The sequence below is a fragment of the Aythya marila genome (assembly GCF_965140915.1).
Source record: "Aythya marila genome assembly, chromosome: 18".
Classification (NCBI taxonomy): domain Eukaryota; kingdom Metazoa; phylum Chordata; class Aves; order Anseriformes; family Anatidae; genus Aythya; species Aythya marila.
The window spans coordinates 1,436,313-1,457,384 of record NC_139059.1 but is presented as its reverse complement, the minus strand read 5'-3'; the positions used below and the strand labels follow the sequence as shown (position 1 = coordinate 1,457,384).

Below are 21,072 nucleotides of genomic sequence, written 5' to 3'. Positions count from 1 at the left end.
CCCCAGCAAGCAGCTCTGCCCTCACAGCTGCTCGGGAGGGGCCCTGGAGCTCAACCCGGGCCGTGCCGTGCCGCGGGCTCCACCTAGCGCTGCTCGGGAGCCCCGAGCTCGGGGCTGGGGCCGGGACCGGGACCGAGCCCGGTTCCCGGGAGAGCCCCGGGCCCGGGCCGGGCCTGCCCGTGAGCCCCCCCCCAGGGCAGCGGGGCCAGGCCCGTAGCGCACCCCCGGGCTGAGCGAACCGACCCCAGCCCCGAGTTCTGGGTTTACAGAGCGGGACTGACACCCGCAGGCCGCGGAGGCGAGCTGGTTTGGTGCGAAAACCGGAAAAAACGGGCAAAACGCTGCGGTTCTACATCCCCCCTACCCCCCCCCCACAAACAGGGCCAGGCCGCGTTGCCATGGCGACCGGTGCCCTGCACAAACATGGCGGAGGCCGCTGACGGAAGCGGGCCCTGCCCGGCTGCAAGATGGCGGCCGTGGCGTCACTGCCGCCGGGAGGGGGGGGGGGGAACCCGGTAATGGCGGCCATGGCGGCGCGGGCGGCGGAGGCCGAGGCCCTGTTCGAGGCCCACACGGCGGCCGAGCTGCGGGCGGCGGAGCGGCGGCTGCGGGCCGGCATCGAGCAGAAGCGGGAGGAGCTGCGGCAGATGGTGGGCGAGCGCTACCGCGACCTCATCGAGGCGGCCGACACCATCGCCGAGATGCGGCTGAGCGCCGAGCGCCTGCTGGGGGCCGTCAGGGGGCTGCAGAGGGGAGGCGCGGCAAGGCCCGGGCCCGCTCCACCGGTGAGGACAAAGGGGGGTGGGGGGGGGACCGTGAGGGAGCCGGGCCCGGACCCCCCCCCAGCCCCGGTGTCCTCCCAGCCCCCCAAAGCCCCCCCTAGCCCCTCTGTCCTCTCCCCCCTGTCCAGCCCCCTGTCGCCCCCCTCAGGTCCCATCCTCCTCCTCCCCAGCCCCCCACCCTTTCCCCTGTCCTCCCCTCAGCCCCCCAGTCTCCCCCCCAGTGCCCCCCAACCTCCCTATTCCCCCCCTCAACCCCCCCAGTCTCCCCCATCAGCCTCCCCCCCTCAGCCCCCCAGTTCTCTCCCCCCACTTCTCCCTCCTCCCCCAGCCCCCCATCACCCCCCCAGGTCTCATTTTCCCCCTCCTCAGCCCTAACCTTCCCCCAGTCCGCCCTCAGCCCCCCCCCAGCCTCTCCCCCATCAGCCTCCCCCAGTCCTCCCTTCCCAGCCCCCTCATCCTCAGCCCCCCAGACCCCCATCACCCCTCACAGGTCCCATTTCACCCCCTTCTCAGCCCCCCAGCTCCTCTCCCCCCCTCCTCACCCCCTTTTTTCTCCCCCTCCCCAGGCTCCGCCGCAGCTACCGGAGAAGCTGTACCGGGCGGCGGCGCAGCTGAAGCTGCTGCTGGACATCCCCGAGCGGGCTTGGGGCGCCATGGAGGCCGGCCGCTACCTCCCCGCCGCCCGCCTCTACCTCCTGTGCCGCCACCTCCACGGATTGCTGCAGCTCGACGCCCCCCGCGCCCGCTACAGCCCCGTCCTCGCCCGTTTCCCCATCCTCCTGCGCCAGGTGGCCGCCGCCAGCCACTTCAGGTGGGCAACGCCACGGGAAGGGTCCCCCCCCACGCCTCAGTGGGGTGCAGGAGGTGCTCCCTGGCTGTCACCACCCTTGGCGCAAAGCCTGGGAAGTTTTTCTGCTTGCTTTCTGCCAAGCAGGAGCTTCTCAGCTGGCTGTGGAGCAGCTGCAGAGCTCTGCTCTGAAAAACAAGCAATCGGTGTCCTCACGGGTTTGTGGAGGGCCAGCAGATGTTTGCTGCGAGCACCTCATGCTCCTCCTGCTTAACCAAGCCCAAATGTGTCTGTCCCACACCAAACCTCCTCCCCGCAGCCCGTGGTGACTGCCTGCCTCCTCTCCTTGCCAGATCCACCATCCTGCAGGAGAGCAAGTCCCTGCTGAGGTGTCAGAGCGTGTCGGACCAGGCAGTGGCAGAAGCCCTGTGTGCCATCATGCTGCTGGAGGACAGCTCTCCCCGCCAGGCCCTCGCGGATTTCCTGCTGGCCAGGAAGCTGGCGATCCAGCAGCTCCTCAACCAGCCGCACCACGGTCGGTACAAGGGGGCTGCCTCCTTTTTGAAGTCAAAAAGGGAACGCCCTCTCTCTCTATAACCCAAACAGAAGAGTGGGTGGCTTAGTTTTGTAGAGCTCACGATGCTGGGGACGTGCATTTTGCCACGGTGCTGAACTAACAGCACTCAGGACCTACAGTCAAGCTTTTAACCGAGTCAATTTTACAGTCAATTTTTAACCAAGAAGCAGGGGCTGAGCCCTGTGCCCTCCAGCCCATCCCTGGAAGGTTTCACCAGACCCACAGGCCTTGGAACACGGGGCTGGTCACTTGTGTTGAAGCTGTTACCTCTATTAAAAGGCTTTTTTTTTTTTTTTCTTTTGCAGGTGCAGGAATAAAAGCTCAGGTGTGCTCACTGATGGAGCTGCTAACCACCACTCTGTACCAGGCTTATGCCCTCTTCTACATGATGCCAGAAGGGATGCCCCCAGACCCAGCCCTGCCCTGCGGCTTGCTCTTCTCCACCCTGGAGAGCACCACGGGCCAGCACCCAGCAGGTGAGCACCCGGCCAGCTCAGTTTGCAGGCAGGAAACCCCCCCATGCTGGGCTGACTCCCCCATCCCGTGTGTTTTTAGGGAAAGGGGGGGTCCTGGAGGATGAGGTGAAGCTGAGCAGCTGGTTCAGGTACCTCCCGGAGTCCGTGGTGGAGTTCCAGCCAACCCTGCGGACCCTGGCCCACCCCATCAGCCAGGAATACCTCAGGGACGCGCTGCAGCAGTGGATTGCCATGTGAGTGTGACACCGTCCCCCCTGCACAGGGCTCTCCCAGACACCACAAGGTCTCTTTGTCAAGGCAGCAGCACAAAGCAAAAACCCAGATAACCCACAAAACAAAACCACCTCCTGCCTGGCCGCACCTTCTGCTGGCTCCTCGCTCAGCACTCCCTCTCCTTTACAATTAAAAAGCCCAAAGCAGCACAGCCCAGCCCTAAAACCCAGGCTGTGGCACTCAGATGCAGTAAGCCACGCAGGCTAACTCAGGGCTGCACGGCAATATTTGTCTCGAGCTACTTTACGCTGCCACAACCACCAGCAAAACAAACATCAAGAGCAAACGAGAAGGAAATCCCTCACCTGCCTCTGTTGGCTCTTGCTCCAGCACGTCCTTCCTTCTTCCTGTCCTTGCCCAGACTGCCTGGCTGCCCCCAGGCCCCCTTTATGGAGTTCTCAGCTCCCCCCCTGAGGATGCAGACAGCCCGTGCAGCCCCTCAGCAGCCTCGTTACTCATCCATTGCAATCAGTCCCACCTCGTTATCCCGTGCAGCTGCTGCTGGGCTGGCCAGCTGGCCCCTGCCGTCAGCTGCAGCCCCCCACGAGGAGCACGCTGGCCATGGGATATTTCTCCAGCAACCAGAAGCTGGCAGCGGGGGGCAGTTAGCATGGCCGGGGTGTTCCTGGCTTTGACACCCACTGCAGCCCTGGATTCCCAACGCAGGGCACGTGGTTTTCCCTGCTGGGATCCAGGGTGCAGCTGCCTTGCTGAGAATTAGAAATCCCCTCAGCCCTGCAAGTGCTTCTGCAGGCCGAGCCTCTTGCTGACAGATCAAGAATTCCCCCACCTCGATGATTTTCTCCTGGGTTCTGTGGGGCTGCATCCGAGCGAATCTGAAGCTCAGCGTTGCCTGCAGGTGCAGCGATGATATCAGGGCCGGGGTCAGCAGCCTGCTGGTCTACGTGAAGAGCCTGAAAGGCCTCGCGGGGATCCGCGATGCGGTGTGGGAGCTGCTCACGAGCGAGTCCGTCAGCCAGCACTGGGACGTGGTGTGCCAGCGCCTTTTGGACAAGCCCGCTTCCTTCTGGGAGGAGCTGCTGCGGCAGCTCTTCCTCGACAGGCTGGAGGTGAGTGCTTTACTGCAGCACTTTGAGCAGCCTTGCTCTGTTCCCTCTCTTCTTGCCTCAAACAGGCTGCTGGTGCTGTTAGCACTAAGTGCTGCATGACAAGAGGCACGTGGAAAAGCTGTTTTTTTTTTTTTTTTCCCCTTCATTTTCCAGACGCTGACCAAAGAGGGCTTCGAATCCATCTCGAGCAGCTCCAAGCAGCTTCTCGTCGCAGCCCTGCAGGAACTTGAAGTCAAACCCGCCTCCTCCGCCCTGAGCAAGCCCGTCCAGTTCGAGCACAACGTGGCTTTGTTCCTGTGGTCGGAGAGCTCCAGCGATCTCCCTTCCGACGCCGCCTGGGTCAACGTGGCGAACCGCAGCCACTTCGCCAAGAGCGGGCTGTCCATGAAGGCCCAGGCGCTCACCCCGTGCGTGCAGAGCTTCTGCTCGGCCCTGGATTTGAAGCTGAAAGCCAGGTTGGACGACCTCCTCTCCTACCTCCCCGCGGAGCCTTCCAAGGAGGCTGCTCCCACCCCGCAGCCTCGCTCGGCCTTCGACCGCTACGCTGACACGGGGCTGGTGGAGGGCTTGCTGCGCGAGCGCTGCGTCGCCTGCGTCCACCACCTGCTGGGCTGCGTGCGAGAAGAGCTCCAAAATGCCCAGAGCCAGCTGGGGGGACAGGCAGGGGCTGGCAGCGATAGCAGGCTCGATGCTGTCCTCTTCATGGCCAGGCTGTGCCAGTCCCTGAGCGAGCTCTGCCCTCACCTCAAGCAGTGTATCCTGGGCCAGTCGGGGGGCGCGGAGATGGTGCTGAAGGAAACGCGCTCCGCCAAGAAGCTGGGGAAGGGGAAAGCCCAAGAAGTGAATCCTGTGCAGGCCAAGTGGCAGGAGGTGAAGGCAGAGCTCCTGCAGCAGAGCCTGGTTGCTTACCAGATCTGGAGCTCCGCTGTCACCAAAGTAAGGAGCTGCTGCTCATCACCACCACTTTCTGCGGGGGTTTTGCTCGCTCAGCTCCCTGGGGCTGGCTGCTGAGCTCACTCTGGGCTCCGTGGTGCTTTTGTGTTTTGTGCTGTAGGCTCTGGTTCAGGGCTTTACCCACGCGTTGCTGCTGGATACAGCTGGCTCCGTCTTGGCTACGGCCACCAACTGGGATGAGATTGAAATTCAGGAGGAGACCGAGGCTGGAAACAGCGTAACGTCAAAGATCCGGCTGCCTATGCAGGTACGAGGAGCATCCTCTTGGTAGATGCAGAGAAATGATCTGCTGGGGAGGAGAAAACTGTTGGTTCCCAAAACCACTGCTTTGTCAAATGCTGCTGACCTGCCCCAGAGTTTTCCCGGTGCTCTGAGCACCGGGCAGTGACCCTCTGGTGCTGTTGTTTGCTCTGCAATACTCACCTCCTAAGGACAGAGGTCAGAGGAAGGAAATTAGGTAGCTGCTGCATGTTGAAATGATTCAGATTGGCCCAGATCCTATAAAGCTGAGTGAAAGGAGGAGTTCTGCCTGGTTTATACGTAAGGGCCCACAAGAGAGAGATTCCTTGGAAATTGGTTGCACTGAAGGACGGGGCTGCAAAGCCTGAGGGCTCAGGTCAATCCCTCTGGTAAGGTCGCTGGGAGACTTTCAGGGCTGTGATAACCAAAAGCCTGCTGCGGCAGGAGATTTAAAGCCCATGAAAGTTTAAATCCTGCTACGGGGGGAGGTCAGGCTGAATGGCAGAGCTCTGTGGCTGCTGAGGAAGCTCCTAAGAACTGAAATGACGTTGTGCTGCTGGTAGAGCTAACGAAGTTGCCAGCCCCCAATAACGCTGTTCTGTTACGCAGCCGTCCTGGTACGTCCAGAGCCTCCTCTTCAGCCTGTGCCAAGAGGTGAACCGGGTCGGGGGCCACACTCTGCCCAAAGTCACCTTGCAGGAGCTGCTGAAGACCTGCATGGCTGCAGTGCTTGCTGCCTACGAAAAGCTCGTGGAGGAGAAGCAGGAGAAGGTACGTGAGCGGGACGGGTCCTTGCCCCAGCTGGTGTGGGATGTGGGGGTCGCTGGGCAGTCAGCAACATGGGTGCTCCGGTCCCTTGGAAAAGGAAACACCTGGGAGAGCTGGGGGGGTGACCGCACCTCAAAAAAATGAGGCAAAAAGGGATTTAACACTGGAGTGTGCTCAGAGCAGTTCGGTTGTGCTGGTTGCTGCTTGGGGCTGATGATTTGAGATGGTCACCCTGATGCAGTCCTTCATCAGCCGTGTTGCGGTGCGAGCGGAGCCCTTCTTTTTGCAGAAAGCAGGCGCCTTCCCCATGACCCAGAACAGGGCTCTGCAGCTGCTCTACGATCTGCGCTACCTCAATATCATCCTGACAGCCAGGAGCGAGGAGGCAAAGGCCAGCAGGAGCAAGCATGACTCCAGGTGCAGCGCGATTTTGGGGTTCAGATATTAGCAGTAGGTTGCCCACCCCGTTGATGCTGGCAGCCGTCCTTGTGTCCTTGCGTCCCACCCCTTGCTAAGATGGGAGCGGTGACAGATCTCTGCTCGTAGGATTGAGAAGGTGACCGACTTCCTGGAGGGACACATCGATCCCTTCGACTTGGACGTTTTCACTCCCCACTTAAACGGCAACCTGAATCGCCTGGTGCAGCGAACGTCTGTAAGTGTGCAGGAAAGGGAACGCACGCCCCAGGAAGCAGCGCTGCAAAACGCTCTGAAGGGCAGCTGTGGTGGCAACTGTGAACTGCTTAATGTCCAAAGATAACTGCTGGCACTTGCTCAGGAAGGGGAAGGGTGCTTAACGCCAGCCGATGATAAGAGGAGCTTGCTGAGCTGGCTGAGCGGCACATAATCAGGCACGGAGTTGGCTGAACTTTTATCTCACAGGATTCACTGGAGCCTGGGCAATGCTAATTGGGTTAAGCAGCGCTGAAACAGGCCTAGAGCTCGGCTGTGGTAACAGTGAGCAGTGCCAATTAAAAGCAGGGGCTAGAAAGGGGGAGAAGGGGAGACATTTCATGTTAAAACTTCAACCCCGAGTGTTACGCAGCGCCAGTACTCAGCAGCAGTGTATGGTTGGGGTCAGCTCTGCAGATGCCCCCAAATTCAAATAGTTCCTTTGTGCCTTTTAGGTTCTTTTCGGCTTGCTGACCGGGACAGAGAATCAGTACACGAGCAGAAGCGGCGCGCTCAGCTCCCAGGAGCTCCACAATATCCTGCCCTTAGCATCCAGCCAGATCAGGTAAGTCGCTCAGCTCCCTTCTGTCCGTTCCCACATCTCTTCAGGAAGCAAGGCCGGAATTGCTGCTTCCCTGGGACCAACTGCATTTCTTCCACCTCTTTTAAGATTTGGACTTCTGCCGCTGAGTATGTCAAGCTCACGAAAGGCCAAGTCTGCCACCAGGAACGCAGAAAGAGTTCAGGTTGGTAAACCACAGCCACCTTAACTTTTTGCCAGTGCACCACAGCTAGAGCTTGCAGAGAAAGAAGAAAGTAACCAAACAGTTAATATTTAACCTGATTTTTATTTTCTGTAAAATGAGGACCATTACGGCAACACAGCATGAGACGGTTTGGATTTCCCCTTGACCCTCACAAAAAAAAAAAACCCTGACAGCCCCTGGATATTTGGGGGCTTGCTGCTCTGTGGTAAAACATAGGCAGTAACTACCATGAAAATGCAGTGAAGATTTGCACAGATGAGTCATTTTGAGATCAATTCATAAACAACTTAATTCATTTAAGGATAGCTGCAAGAAACATTGAAGGATACTATCTAATTATTTGAACTCCCTTCCAGTGCGATGCTGACCTTTAACTCCTGACGAAGTCTGGCTTGGGTATTGAAGCCTGTGTGACCAGAGTGGCTTGCTTCTCTTGCAAAGGCTCTGCATTGTCTTGCTTCTGAGTTTTATTAGTTGACAACAATGATGTTGCTACGTTTCCTCCAGTTTAAAGCATTTGCTTAGCTGGAAGTCCCTGTGCTGAGGACTGAGAGCCAAGGAATACCTCACTGCTCCAGGAAGCAGGAATTGGTGACATTTCCTTTAGCCACAATCCAATAATCCATCGCTGATAATGTGTCTTCAGCTGGGATGGAAGAGTAAAGATGTTTTTAGCAGAGCAGAGCGTTACTTGAAATGCCAGCCTTTGCTCTGCAACTCTCATTCTCCATTATTCAGAAGCATTAAGAACCAGACACAGTGTCAGAGTTGTTTAAAAGCCCAAAGCTTCCCAGTCAAGGTATTCTTTACCTCTTTCACCTCAGCTGGAGTAGCGTGCAGTGGTGTTTGTCTTGCTTCTACCACTCCCCTGCTGGGGCAGCAGCACTGGCTGTGGTGGCACGTGTGTATTTGCATTAGCCCCACGTCACAGAATTGCTTGTTCCTTTTATGATAAAACAGAGGTTGAAGTCCAGTTACTCAAGAACAACTCTGCACAGGCAACAGCTGTAAATTCACCATTCTTATCCCATTGCTCCAAGAGCAGCAGCCCTCTCTCTGCTGTACAGATGATTATCTCGGAGCACTGGCCGACAGCTGAGAAGTTAACTCGCTAACAACAGCAAAAAGCTGCGCATCTGCCCCTCAGCCCTGCCTCTGCTTGTCACTAACCACCAGGAGTGGAAGCAGTTACGTTGTGGTTCAGGCTCAAGTTGTCTGGGAACAGCTGTCCTGCTGCAGTCTGCGCCTCCTTGCAGCTACTGTAGATGAGGGTAGGGAACAAGTCAAAGGTGTGCTGTAATAGGTTCTGACTCTGGTTTTTAAAACAAACAGGTTCCACCTCCTGCACTCACAAGAGCAGAAGAGGAGGCAGCGCGCCCTGGCTCTTTGTTCAGGCAGCTTGTAACCGAGGAGGAAGACACAGCTGCACCTTCTCTCTTCAAGCTGGGATGGCTTTCTGGCATGACCAAGTGATTCAATAAAATATAAGAAGTTTGTCTGTGTGTTTGTCTTCACTGGGAACACTCTGCCCTCCGCGGGGACTGGTGGCACCTCCGCTGGTGCTGCCAGAAGAGAAGTGGTTTGCCATTTTAGCCAGATGCTGCTTGAACCAGGCACAGGTCAGGCAAGTCCTTGTACTTCACGTGCTGAAACAACGCGCTAGCTACTCCTGCACTTTCTATTCCTTAGGAGTTAAAGTCAAATTAAAGAAATAAAACTACACAATGTAATAAAAAAAAAATTCACAGCTAGAAATTGGTATCAAAGCAACGTAAGTTTCCTCTTTCCTTCAGAAGCTCCTCCCCAGGCTATTCTCAGCAGATACCTCTATACAAACCCTGCAGGCACCTGGTATTTTGGCTACAGCTGCCTAAGCTTTCCTGGTTCTAGTTTCACAATTTCTTTTCAATACTGCAACAGTAAAGATCAGGCAAAATAGAGCTCATCACGCGCCGAACTGGGCTGAGATCAGCTGGATCAGTCCTAACAGATTCCAGTGACAGCACCTACTGCTGTTCTGTTACTTCTAAATGCTCAAAAAATATTTTGCCAAATCTTTTTTTTTTACTAGTTTATTGAAATTAAAAAAAAAAAAAGACTTATAAAACTGAAGATGAATGTTTGAAAGAGTTTTACATAAAGCAACGAACTGCTAACAAACAGATTAGGCAGTCAATGGAATTGGACATTATGCAATCCTATAACACAGATGTGGATTCCTCGGTCTCCTCTGGACATGTAATTTACAACCACCCCAAAAAGAATCCTATAAAAATTGCTTCAAAGCCCCTTTTGCATTGCAATAGTGCAGCAAACCACAAGTAAACAATTTCCTGTTAACCTGTTATTTCAAATATAGACTGAAAAGGCAACAGGCGTTTTGTGCAATTCCATTTTAACAAACTTGAAGTTGAAATATCAAATCTACACAGTGCTGTCCCTTCACAGAAGGCAAGGAACTGCTGGTTCATCATGTAGGAGGGCGTCCCCGGCTCTGTAAGCTGTGAAAGTGTGCCTCCTTCAGGATCTGGTTGATGTGGAAGTAAGGACCTTGACTTAGTGCAGACTGCTCATGGAAGGACTGAGAGGAGACAGGACTGGATCCTGCAATTATCGGGTTTAGGCTGGTTTCTGGACCGCTTGCTCTGTCAGGGCTGTTGATGCTACTGCTACTACAGCTGCTGCTGCTGCTGCTGCCGCTATCGCTGCTGGAGGACTGAGACAAAGAGAACATTAACAGCAAAACAACATTTCTCTCTCCCGTCCACGACAAAACACCTTCGTCAAGCAAATACTCTTTACAGTAAGCCCCTCCCTTCCAGATTTCCGGGCTTATATTCAGCCCGATGGACAAAAGAAAATTCCACCAAGTGCTTTCTTGGCATTCAGCGCTGCGGTTATTGCCCCGCACGGAAAGCGTCCCGGAGCTGAAGGGCTGAGCCAGCTTCCACCCGGAGGGTCGCTGACCTCCCCGCTGGATCGCAAACTTTCCGTTTTAGGCCCATCAGCTCTGCCCCCATGACCCACATTTTAGCACTAGTGAAGTTTGCCAAATTCATCCGAGAACTGGAAAATAAAGAATATTCCTACTGAGCTGCACGGGTCAGTAAAGGCAGGCAGGGCGTAAGGGGAAAAAAAAAAAAAAAAAAGCTGGACCACCTTCACATTTATCCCTTCTGGCTTAGCAGATGTTTTAGGTAAGCACCATGCAAAGCGTTTTTCTACAGGTCAGTTTTTCTAAAAAGTGATCCGAAGCATCCAAAGCAACAGGCTGTTAGGAACAGATGCAACACGATTCCCATTTTAGGTCTTTGAACACCTCCACATGCATCCGTCCTCTTCTCCCAGTTAAGCACTGGGATGTTAGCTGTTAGCTTTCCGGAACAATTTACTTGACAAAACAGTGGAAAAATGACAGCCATTAAATACTTCCACACACAGAGAACTTCAGCTAACAGAGAGGACAGGGCTGGTTTGTTAGCATTAGGATAAGCACGCTTTATGGTAATGACTGAAGAGCATTAGCCATCATTTTTGGTGTTTCAAAGACATAAAACTGTTTGTTTTACACCGTTTTAAGGGCTGATAATGAAAGGTTTCTGTTAGTTAGAGCTGAAATAGTTTAATACTGTGTGATAGGCTACTCAGGAAAAAAAAAAATGCAAAGATTTAGGTGTTTATGAGTCAGAGAATGACCACTTTGCCATCCCATGAGATGGAAATTCAAACAAGCAGCCAGCATAAGTGACAGCAGCTAAAAAAGCCCACTTTTAAAGTAGTAAGTTAAAACCACAGAAGCCAAAGCTCGGTGGCCACAGCAGAGGAAGACAAATTTTAAGAAGTCAACGGCAATTTAACAGTCAGCACCACATCCAGGAGGCCTCGCTTTGGAGGAGGAGATGTAAAGACCGGTGCAAGGCCCGGGAAGCCACCGCACAAATATTTGGGAGACCACAACGCCACCTGGAAGCCCCGTGGCACTGCCTCCACAGTTGGAGCAAGCGAGGCATCAGCACTGAGGCCGCACCCGTGCTGGCGTGGTAGGTTCCAGCGAGGAGAAAACAATAAAAAAAAAATATATAAAAGTCATTCTTAAGGAAGCAGCAGATGTAACCAGGCGAGCAACGAGCTCCTCTGTCTGCTGCTGCTAACGCTCGAGAGGGAGAGGACACCAGAAGGACAGAGAGGAGCTGCGAAATGGTGCTTGCTAGCCCACCTCATTTCGCACAGAAGCACAGATACTGAAATGCAATGCTGTTACGCTTAACCAGTCACAGCAGCCTTGGAGAGAAACCCACCGCACAGGACACTTTGTTTCCTTTTAGTCTGTGTTCCTTACTGTTTTTCGTTACAGCCACCTTCTGCAAATCAAGGTAAAGATCAAAATGAGAAGCTGGTATTTACTACTTACTGCCAAAGCATCACATCTTAACAGAACAAACATTTTTTAGAGCTGTTAGTAATGATTATTTTACGCATGTCTAGTTTTATTTTGATTTTTTTTTAAGCAGAGATTGTGTCCTGGGACGTGCTTCCTACATCTAAGGCTGTTGGTAGATCCGTCAGACCCTCTTTATTTCCATTTCTCTAATGCAAAAATTCACTAGCACGTTGAAGCCCAGTTATTGCCCAAACCACGTCATGGACCTACCATTTCCCCCGGCTGTGGTGCACATTCTGTTACGCATTTGGACTACAATTAGACAAAAAAAGAAGCCTTAAAGTCATCATGTCAGCAACGACAAGCATCTACACAATGAAACAAAGCTTTAAGCAAAAGGGATAAAGAAAGCAGCCCTGGGAAAGTTTATGAGCACTGTAAGTAGCAAAAGGGCCTCTCAGGGTTTACCTGACTCGCCAGCCCCTCTTAGCACTGTAGCTGCAGAAGTTTTACCTGGACATTTGTGGGAAAACTATTTAATTGTGTTCACCTGCTGAGCTGTGATGTAGCGTCTCGATCACTAATGACAGGAGGTTAAGAAGCAGCTCAGGTCCTGCTGCTCTCGAGATGAGTTTAACAAAGAAACGATCTGGGTTTAATCAGAATTTAGAGCAGCCCTTCCTCACCGTGGTGATGTCTGTGGAGAGGCACAGCTGCAGAGCTACATAAAAACTGCTGCTCTGTGTCAGCCGCCTCCACAGGGGGAAGAGCAGCACTTGGAGGCTCTGAGGAATCCTGCCATCAGGCAGGCTAACGAAGAGGAATCACAAGAAACGAGGTTTTGCAGAGGAAAGTTATCCAGGAAGGAAAAAAGAGTTAGCCAGAACACCTCAGGCTCCTTTCCACTGGTGGTTCCCCAGTGCAGCATCTCTGAGGACCCCCAGCTCTGCCCAGCTTAGGGACAGGCTGGCAGGTGGCAGGAGCAGGAAAAGCTTGCACTAAATTTACAGGTGAGTACCTGCAGGGACCAGAAAGCTGCCCTCCTGGGAGATGGAGAGGCTGACAGGGAATGAAACGCAGCAGCAAACGCTTGGCTAATGGTTAACAGCCACTGCAGTCGTGTGGAAGTTCACGGACTGGACTGCAGAGGTTTCCCGTGGCTGTCAGCTAGGAGTGGTTTGTGCCAGGACCGGCAGGAACTGCACGTCAGCACAACAACTTCCCAAGAAGTCGTGCTGATGGGTATCAGAGAGAATCTCAGCTTCGCTCCTGTCAGAGTCAGCTGGCCTTTTCCTTTTCCTTTTGGTCTAGCTTAAATGCACAGTACGGCTGAAAGTGAGGGACTGAGGGACAACCTGAATAGGAACTGCCACTAAAACAAATCATTTCCCTTCACCTTACACGTTGCTGCCGGCTACGAGGAGCGAGACAAAAACAAAAAGATCCTGCCACAAGCCAAGGTCAGTCTCAGTGGTCTGTCTGCCTGATTGTCCTACCGAGGTTACGTTCCCAAGTAAACCACGCTCTGGAAGAAGACAACAGTCAACTTTCAGCTGAAGGGAGGCAAAGGAATGGGTACTTTTAGCCAATGTTTAACAAAAAGCAGGTGTGCGTGTGCCCTCAGAGGGAAGCAACTCTCCCTGCACACATCCTTTGAAGTTACAAGTTGCTCTCCCCCGACACACTCTCTCTCTCTCTCCTGCTTTCTCTCCTACAGCTAGTTGGGATTTTTAATGGGCAAGAGCTCCCTTTGTAGGTTGCAAAGCAATAGGAAACTGCGTCCAAGGGTTACAAATGGCCAACAGCTTCAAAGTGCCACCAGTCGGAAGCACTTGAGCACTGTAAGCACAAGAATTTCTCTGCTTGGCACAGGAAGTCCTCAGAGAAGCACTGGAACAACACCAGGCGGATCCCACAGCTCCAATTTCTGGCCATGCTCCGTTCAGTGGCTCCACAAAGCAAGAAAACAAGCAAAATACAAAAAAAAAGCTCTGTTCATCAGTGGATGATGCTGTGAATGTTGTTCCCTCGAGGAAGGGAACGCTGATTTTGGTAAAACCGCCCAGCAGGTGCGTTCCTCCACGCCAGCAGCAAGAGCACGGGGTTCTCCTTGCCTGCACGTCGGGGTTTAACGTGTTAAGACACACTTTGCCAGCGCCAGGGCATGCACGAAGCAGGGGTCCTGATGTTAGCTGCAGCAGCTGAACCGCTCTGCGCTGTCGGTGGCGGGGCGGGCAGCTCACACCATGCTGTTTGCTTGCAGCACCCCAAACCAAACGGGAGTTCAGGACAGAAACAAGGTGCCCCCGCTCCCACGTGGCCAACACAAGCTGCTAAAAAACACCGAAATGGGAGCAGCCTCTGCCCAGTCAAACGTCCAAGTGCTCACACCAAGCGCGGGTGCTTCTGCCACTCACCATCAGGGGTTTTCCTCAGAGTCTTAATTTCATTCCTCCCACTTCATTCCCTGGTTCCACACTAAATTCTTCCTCCTCCCCGCCACAAAGCTGCTTTTAGCCATTAACTACTCTACACCGGGGGCGTGCAACCTGTTGGACAAGTGATGCAGCGTCAGGAGGCAGGCAGCTACCCACGGCTCTACCCGTTATACCCAGGGAGCAGAGAGAACCTCGTCCCAGCAAGCCTCACTGCTGGGAAAACAGCAGTGCAGGTAACAGGAACACCTCTCAGCAGGGATTTTCTTTGGGATAATCACTCCAGAGGCTGCCAGAGCGTTCCCAGACAGCGTCACCATCACAGCACCACTTGAAAAGGGGGCATTGGGTAAAAATCTCCCTCATAAAAGGAACTGGGGGGGTACAGAGCCTCGTAGCCCTTTAAAATATACGTTTGAAGGCGTTTTCCATCTGATAAAAGAAGTGTTGCTCGGTTACACAACACGTTTGGTGCAGTCAAAGCACGGCCGGTGGCTCAACGCAACGGCAGCGCCGTGGAATTACTCACTGCAGCCTTCAGAGAGAGAGGGCTGCACAAAAAACAAGGCTATTTTAAACAAAAATCACAGCAATTTTGTTAACTTCCAGAGACACAAACGAGGAGGCGGCCCCCGCGCCGCAGGCCCTTCTCCGGGAAGGTTTTGCAACGGAGCTACGTTGCTAATTAGAAATGCACAGAGTGAATTTTCGGATGATTAATACAAGCAACGGCTCAGGAAATCTGGTGGCAGTTTGGAAATCAGCTTTTTTTTAAAAAAAAAAAAAGAAAGCTCAGATGCTAGCAAGTCACACCACCCTACAACACCTGCCATGTGAGCGAGGAGATAACAGGAGACAGTTTATCCCACGTCCAGAAAGAAATCAGAGCAAATCCAAGTAGGAACAGAGAGTCTGAGGTCAAGCATTTCAGTGGCAGAGGAGCACGTCAGCTGCCAGGCTCTTCCAGAGCATTTTAAAAATAAAAAAATCACGCGAGCACCACAGCTTGCAAGGGGCACTTTGTGCATCACGCCCGTTGAAATGCTTTTTGCCTTTCTACCACAAATAAACACGCTACTAAAAATGCAGAGTGGGAAGGGCAGGCAGCCAGGCAAAGCGACCACAGGCACTTGTAACCCCCCCCCAGTCACCTGCGTGGTTCTGGATGCGCTGCGCCTCGTTTCAGGCAGCAAATTCTATTTTTTTGGTATCTTCATTTGGGATTTACACACAGGTATTTGAAATACACCAACAGAAACTTTCTGGGGTAGTTTCAGTGGAAAACGTGCCAGTTTCCAAACCACATTTTACAGATTTCAGTCTCTGAATACCTAACAGAGTTGGCCTCGTACACAAAGCAAAAAAATGGGTTTTCATTAACTGCTCTCCCTGAAAGCAATTTCAAAGGACATTGCAACCACGATGTAAATTCTGTAAATTCAGCGTGAAAGGAACCAAAACCTGCCCGAGAAGGCTCTCACCTCAGTGTCCCACGAGTCCTGGAGGACGGTGTTCCTGGTGTTACGTTTTGTCTGGGGCACGTGGCTGTCATCTTCGTTGCCGTTGCGCCTCCTCTTCCTGAGGAAAGATCAGGGAAAAAGAAGAAAAACACATTAGCAGTCTACTGGTCTACCACACATTTTGGCCTCTTATTTCTACGTAAAAGCAAGAAAATTTGGTAATTTAGCGAGGATTATGTTTAAACCTCTGGTCTGGTGTGAGCTGATGTCCCCTTTGTAGGTGTTGTGGATGGAGAAGAGAGGAAATTATCGCTCCTCTCACAAAGCAGCCAGCCTGCTGCTTTCACATCAGCTTCTGGGCCAGGGACCTGCCATTAAGACCTTTCTAAATTTATCTTTCTAAATAAATGACATAAATTGACAACTCTCAGCCTCGCAGCGCTCCCGGTCTTCCCACAAATCTAAAAATAACCCCGGGGACCGGGCCCACCCTCTGACAGGCTGGGCAGAGCAGCGGGGAGGCGCAGCAGTGACCCCATTTCCACGAAATACCCCGTTACACTCATCTTCTTCACACTCATCCACAATTAACGCCCGCGACGACTTTCTTGAGTGCCCCAAATCAGCCTCGTTCAGCCCCAAATCCCGGCGATTTCCAACACCCAGAGCAAATTTCACCCCTAAACCACCACAGAACCCCCCGGGCCTTGTGACATCAGCCCCGCCTCGCACCACAGAACCCCCGGGGCCGCCGCCCCCCGGAGGCAGAACCCGTTTTTTATTATTATTATCCTAATTTAATCATTTTTGTTATTATTATTATGTTATTATTATTATGCCCGGGCCGGGCACAACCGGGCCTGGGACCCCCGGGACCCTCCAGCACCGGGCTCAGCCTTCACCCCCCCCCCTCCCCGTTCCCGTTCCCGTTCCCCTCCCCCTCCCCCCCCGCGGCCTACACCGGGCCCAGACCCCGCCGCCCCCACCCAGGCCCCAGCCCCCACCCAGGCCGCAGCGAGCCCCGGAACCCCCCCGATCACCCCCGTTCACCCCCCGTTAACCCCCTCCGAGCCTTCCCAGCCCCCCTCCCGTCCCACCTCTGCCTCGCCCCTCGCTCGCTGGGCAGCGGCTGGCGGCAGCTCATGGCGGGCAGCGCCCGGTGCCTGCCCCGCCGCCCGGCCCCGCTCCCACTTCCGGCCTCCCCGCCCCTCTGCGCATGCGCGCCGCCCGCACCGCCCCCGCCCTTGCCCCCCGCTGGGCGGCACTGCGCATGCGCGCCGCGCACCTCCGAGGACCCCCCCCCTCCCCGGTGAGCCGCCGTTAAGGGTGGCCGCGGAGGTGCCTGACGGAAAAGCGGCCCGGTTACCGGGAATGGCGGAAGGGCCGGGCGGGCCGCAGCGCTGCCCGTACTGCCACAGGAACTTCCGGAGGCTCCGCTCGCACCTCCCGCACTGCAAGGCCGCGCCGGGCCGGCGGGGGGAAGGAGCGACCGGGATAACCGGGCCCGAGACGGAGCTGGCCCGGAGCCTCGACCTCCGCCCTGACGAGGCCGCGGCCGCCGCCGCCAAACTGCGCCGGGGGCCGAAAGTCGCGATCGAGAAGCACCGAGCCGTGGTGCTCCGGGAGCCGCCCGATCCCGGTACTGGGGCGAGGCCCACACCGGGCCCCGGCCCGCAGCGAGCCGCAGGCCCGGAGGCTGAAACACCCCCGGTGCCCGGAACCGGCCGCAGACCGAGCCCCGAGGGGCCCCTCCCGCAGCGGGGAGCGGGGCACGGAGCCCCCGGGGCTGCTTCGTGCACCGACAGCCACCGGCTGCCAGCGGAGGAGCCCGGAGGTGACGGGGAAAGGACTGTTAAAAAGGAGCAAAGCGGCACAGACACAGCGGGGCCCGGTGGTACCGAGCCCCGGGGCTCCGGTTGGAGCTCACGGGCAGCGGCCGTGGGCTTGGAGTGGTTCCCAGAGCTGGCTCCCCATTACCGGGTGCTGGGCGTGTTTGCGGAGAGGCCTTGGCGGGGAGAAGTCGGGGGCCCGCCGAAGGCACTGAGGGGCGATTTGGCAGCAGGACGGCAAGGTAACGGAGGAAACGCACGGTGCTGCCGCTGTGCCGTTAGGCTAAACCGTCAGCGTGAAGGGGAGAGGGGTAGGGAACGCTGAGCTGCTGGGCTCCGAGCTGGAAGAGTCCAAGGAGCAAGCTGTGCAACCATCTTGGCCAAAAAAACAGCATTTTAAGATTGTTTTTTGCATATTTGGGTTGGCGGAGCCAGCTCGCTTTGGGGGAGAGAAAATCCCCGGTGTACGGCTCAGCCTCAGCACCCGGTCAGCAAACACTCACGTCGTGCATTGGCCTCGTTTCCCTCCCTGTGACTGCTCTGCCCTCTCGTTTATCACAGAGCCCCTGGCAGAAAGGCGCCTGCTGGACGTCAGGCTGGGCGAGCTGCCCACGTGGCTGGCCACCCGTGACTTCTCGCCCCGGGGGCTGCTCGGAGGAGTGCAGAAAGGTGAGGCTGAACTCCCAGCTCGTGGGGCAGAATCGTCCCCCTTCCCTGATTTATCTGCTAGCGCGCTGGTCCAGGGGGCCGGTCTATAAAGAAATAAATCAATCAATCCAACCATCTGGCTTTCCGTGGAAGCCAGTGAAATTTATGTGACCCCTACGTGGTTTGACCCCTGCATTTTTATTCCCGCAGCATGGAACGGTTACTGCAACAAATACATCAACGTGAGGAAGGGCGGAGCAGCCGGGGTCTCCATGCTCCTGGCTGGGTACTGCATCCTCAGCTACGGCTGGAGCTATCAGCACATCAGTAAGATTTCCTTCTTGATGTCTTATTTCACTCCTTCCCCTCTTGCAGCGGGTGGTAAGTCTGTTTGCTACCCGTGTTGTTTCAAGCTCTGAAGTCATTTAAATACTTTGCAGTTAAAGTTAATAACAGAGCTCTGGGAGCAGCGTTCTGATTTGGCTTAGGTAGGCAGAGGAATGTAGTTAGCCAAGGAGGTGGTAACAGTTACTGATTTACAGCTTCTCCCTGGAGAGAGCCAGAAACAGTCAGGAGCGCTCTTTAAACCTGAACAGAGCAGAGGGAGATGTTCCAGCCCTGGACACAGCCCGTTCCCTGGCTTTACTCAGAAATGACACGAGGGATTTAGTGCTGGTTGGGCAGTTTCCCCACCAGGACTCGCTCCCATAAACACAGACAGCTGCAGTCAGGCTCCTGCTCATCCCTGCTGGGCAAAGCACTGTGTCACGCCATCCCTGAGCACAGCACTAACACTTTTTCTTTTTTTTTTTTTCCCCTCTTTTCCCTTCCCCCCCTGTTTTTTTGCTAGAGTGTAATCGCTGGCGCAAGTACCACTGAAGAAGCTGGGACAGCAAGCAGGGAACAATCACAGCTATTTGATGGAGTCAGCACAAGCTCCCCAGACCAGCATCCCACCAGGGATTGAACCCAGCAGAGGCCCCTTCCTGTCAGAGACAGCTCGTAAATCCTTGCTGCTGGGGGGGCGCTTTCCAGCTGCCCTCCTGCAGGCAGAGGGGCGACGCTGACAGCCTGCAGCCACTGCCCTGCGGGTCAGGCAGTGGTCAGTACTGAAAGACAGAGCGTGAGGGCAGCTCCTCAGAGCTTCGTGCAGGAGAGAGCTCCTGTGGTTTGCAGCAGCTCGGATCTCTTGCTAGATAGGGCAGGGACAGGACAGTTTCCTGACACAGGCGGTTAGTATAGATTGATCTACACATGCTAGAGTGTATTTGGCAATAAATTATATGATTGATTGTGGCACAGCGGGATAATCAGTCCCTGAAGTTAGCAGAGCTGTGCCCAGCACTGCCCAGCTTTTATTTACCTCCCTCCAAAAGTGTTTGCTTTGCTACCACCCCCAGGAGAAGGGTGGGCCCTGCAGAGCTGCTCCACAGAGGGGCCCCAGCTCCACCAACAGCAGCACAGCACCCCTGGGACTGCCTGGACACCAAAACAGCCCCAGGAAGGAGCCCTGGGAAGGCTTTAAAGCAGCAGCACTGCGAACGCAGTGCCCTATTTCTGGAGGAAGAAAATCCATTGGATTAGCTGTCGTGCCCAAAGGGCAAACTGACATCAGACAAACGAGGACAGTTATGAGAGTGCTAGTTGCAGCCTGCCGTCACCCAACATGTCTGGAAAAGCAGCGTTGGTCATGTTGCAGGCATGAAGGGTAAAAAAAAAAAAGGCAACAAAAATAGGAACTCTTTATTCCAGGTGAGGTGCAGCAGTGTTGTGTCAGAGGTGTTTCACCAAGATCCCCCCCTTCCCAGCAATAAAAGCCTTTGTGCGTTTTCCTTCCCTGCTCAGCCCCATGTGGCCTCAAACCTGGTGTTCCTCACCCCCCAGCGCAGGGGATCAGCACACCCACACCCTCCTCCACCCAGGACTCTGGCACCAGCTGTTCCCACACCCCTCAAACCTGTGGGTTGGTAATTTCCTCGTGCCCCCTCCCAAAGGCAGCAGCAGCACAGGAGGGAGCAGGCGGTGACCACCAGGGGAATGGTAAAGAGTGCAATTGCAGCTGCATTAAGGACGCTGTGATCCCTTTGCTCCTTCTGCAGAGCTGTGAGTGAGTGCTGAGCAAAACCAACTGGCTTTTCTAGTCCAGCAGCTGTCCTGGGGGGAGTCTCTCTGGCTCCATCATGCCGTACCGCGTCCTCCTTCCCCTCTCCTCGCAGGAGCACTCAAGTTATTTTCCCAGCAGGATTTCCAGCTGATTCTTCCTACACTTGCCAGCGTAGTGACCTTTCTGTCCGCACTGGGGAGGGAACAAGGGAGAAGACAGCCATCAAGTTTGTGCTAGATCAACTCCGGGCTGCTTTACCATGTGCTTTGGTCCCAGCATTTCCAAGGGAGGGGGTTAATGGAGCCTTAGCTGGCACAGCTCTCGTGGGCAAGAAGCAGCCCAAGACCTCTCACTGTATAAAAGCCCTGCCCCACAGAGACGGGGTCACTGCTCTCCAGGGCTATTCTGCTGTGTGCAGAGCACTTGAAGTTTTTTTTCTCCCCAATATTGTTTGGGGTTTGATTATTCCAGCCCTGCTCCCCAGCCAGGTGGAACCCCAGCTGCCTGGGTTTGCTGTCAGCCACTGTAGATGAGGGGATCCCCTCTCTGGGGACAAGCTCACAGCCCAGAGCAAGAACACATCCTGCTTCTAAAAGCCCCTTTCGAAGCCCCCACACCTCCTGCTGCCGCCCACCTTCCCCCAGAGGTGTGGGATCACCACGCCCAGGGCTCCCGGCCCCAAAACCACCCACCTTGAAGCAGGTGCCTGGCTCCAGCAGCCACTGCAGGTTTGGGGGGGACGCTGCTGCTGTCCCTGGGCTGCGCTGCCCCGTGCTGTGCAGTGCCAGCACGTCCTCGGGGCTGCTCTCCCCCCCAGCAGCGTGTGCCAGCCCCCGAGGACACCGGGCT

At 55.0% G+C, this 21,072-nt stretch overlaps 3 protein-coding genes across 7 annotated transcripts; 2 read left to right on the top strand and 1 right to left on the bottom strand.

Moving 5' to 3' along the window:
- Positions 1-9,808, top strand: COG1 (component of oligomeric golgi complex 1). Of its 3 annotated transcripts, XM_082774923.1 has the most exons (15): positions 1-785; positions 1,349-1,593; positions 1,923-2,104; positions 2,452-2,622; positions 2,702-2,855; positions 3,755-3,965; positions 4,119-4,901; positions 5,020-5,166; positions 5,769-5,930; positions 6,217-6,344; positions 6,474-6,582; positions 7,055-7,164; positions 7,270-7,345; positions 7,723-7,762; positions 8,699-8,836. In XM_082774923.1, exons 1-14 carry the CDS (start codon positions 468-470, stop codon positions 7,738-7,740), a joined length of 2,814 nt encoding a protein of 937 aa, XP_082631049.1. In that variant the 5' UTR covers positions 1-467; the 3' UTR covers positions 7,741-7,762; positions 8,699-8,836. The 3 variants fall into 3 exon arrangements, with proteins under 3 accessions (XP_082631049.1, XP_082631047.1, XP_082631048.1); XM_082774921.1 differs by lacking the exon at positions 7,723-7,762 and having other exon boundaries at positions 8,699-9,808; XM_082774922.1 differs by having other exon boundaries at positions 7,723-8,840.
- Positions 9,809-9,826: 18 nt separating this feature from the next.
- On the bottom strand, positions 9,827-16,859 carry VCF1 (VCP nuclear cofactor family member 1). Of its 3 annotated transcripts, XM_082774926.1 has the most exons (5): positions 16,740-16,859; positions 15,664-15,760; positions 12,018-12,059; positions 11,665-11,727; positions 9,827-10,082 (listed from the first exon to the last, which is right to left on the bottom strand). In XM_082774926.1, exons 1-5 carry the CDS (start codon positions 16,784-16,786, stop codon positions 9,837-9,839), a joined length of 495 nt encoding a protein of 164 aa, XP_082631052.1. In that variant the 5' UTR covers positions 16,787-16,859; the 3' UTR covers positions 9,827-9,836. The 3 variants fall into 3 exon arrangements, with proteins under 3 accessions (XP_082631052.1, XP_082631051.1, XP_082631050.1); XM_082774925.1 differs by lacking the exon at positions 11,665-11,727; XM_082774924.1 differs by lacking the exon at positions 12,018-12,059.
- An 86-nt stretch (positions 16,860-16,945) lies between these two features.
- MTNAP1 (mitochondrial nucleoid associated protein 1) lies at positions 16,946-19,852 on the top strand. Its single transcript, XM_082775267.1, has 4 exons — positions 16,946-17,713; positions 18,033-18,140; positions 18,330-18,446; positions 18,970-19,852. The coding sequence occupies exons 1-4, from the start codon at positions 17,014-17,016 to the stop codon at positions 18,996-18,998; spliced, it is 954 nt and encodes a 317-aa protein (XP_082631393.1). The 5' UTR covers positions 16,946-17,013; the 3' UTR covers positions 18,999-19,852.
- Positions 19,853-21,072: the final 1,220 nt, after the last annotated feature.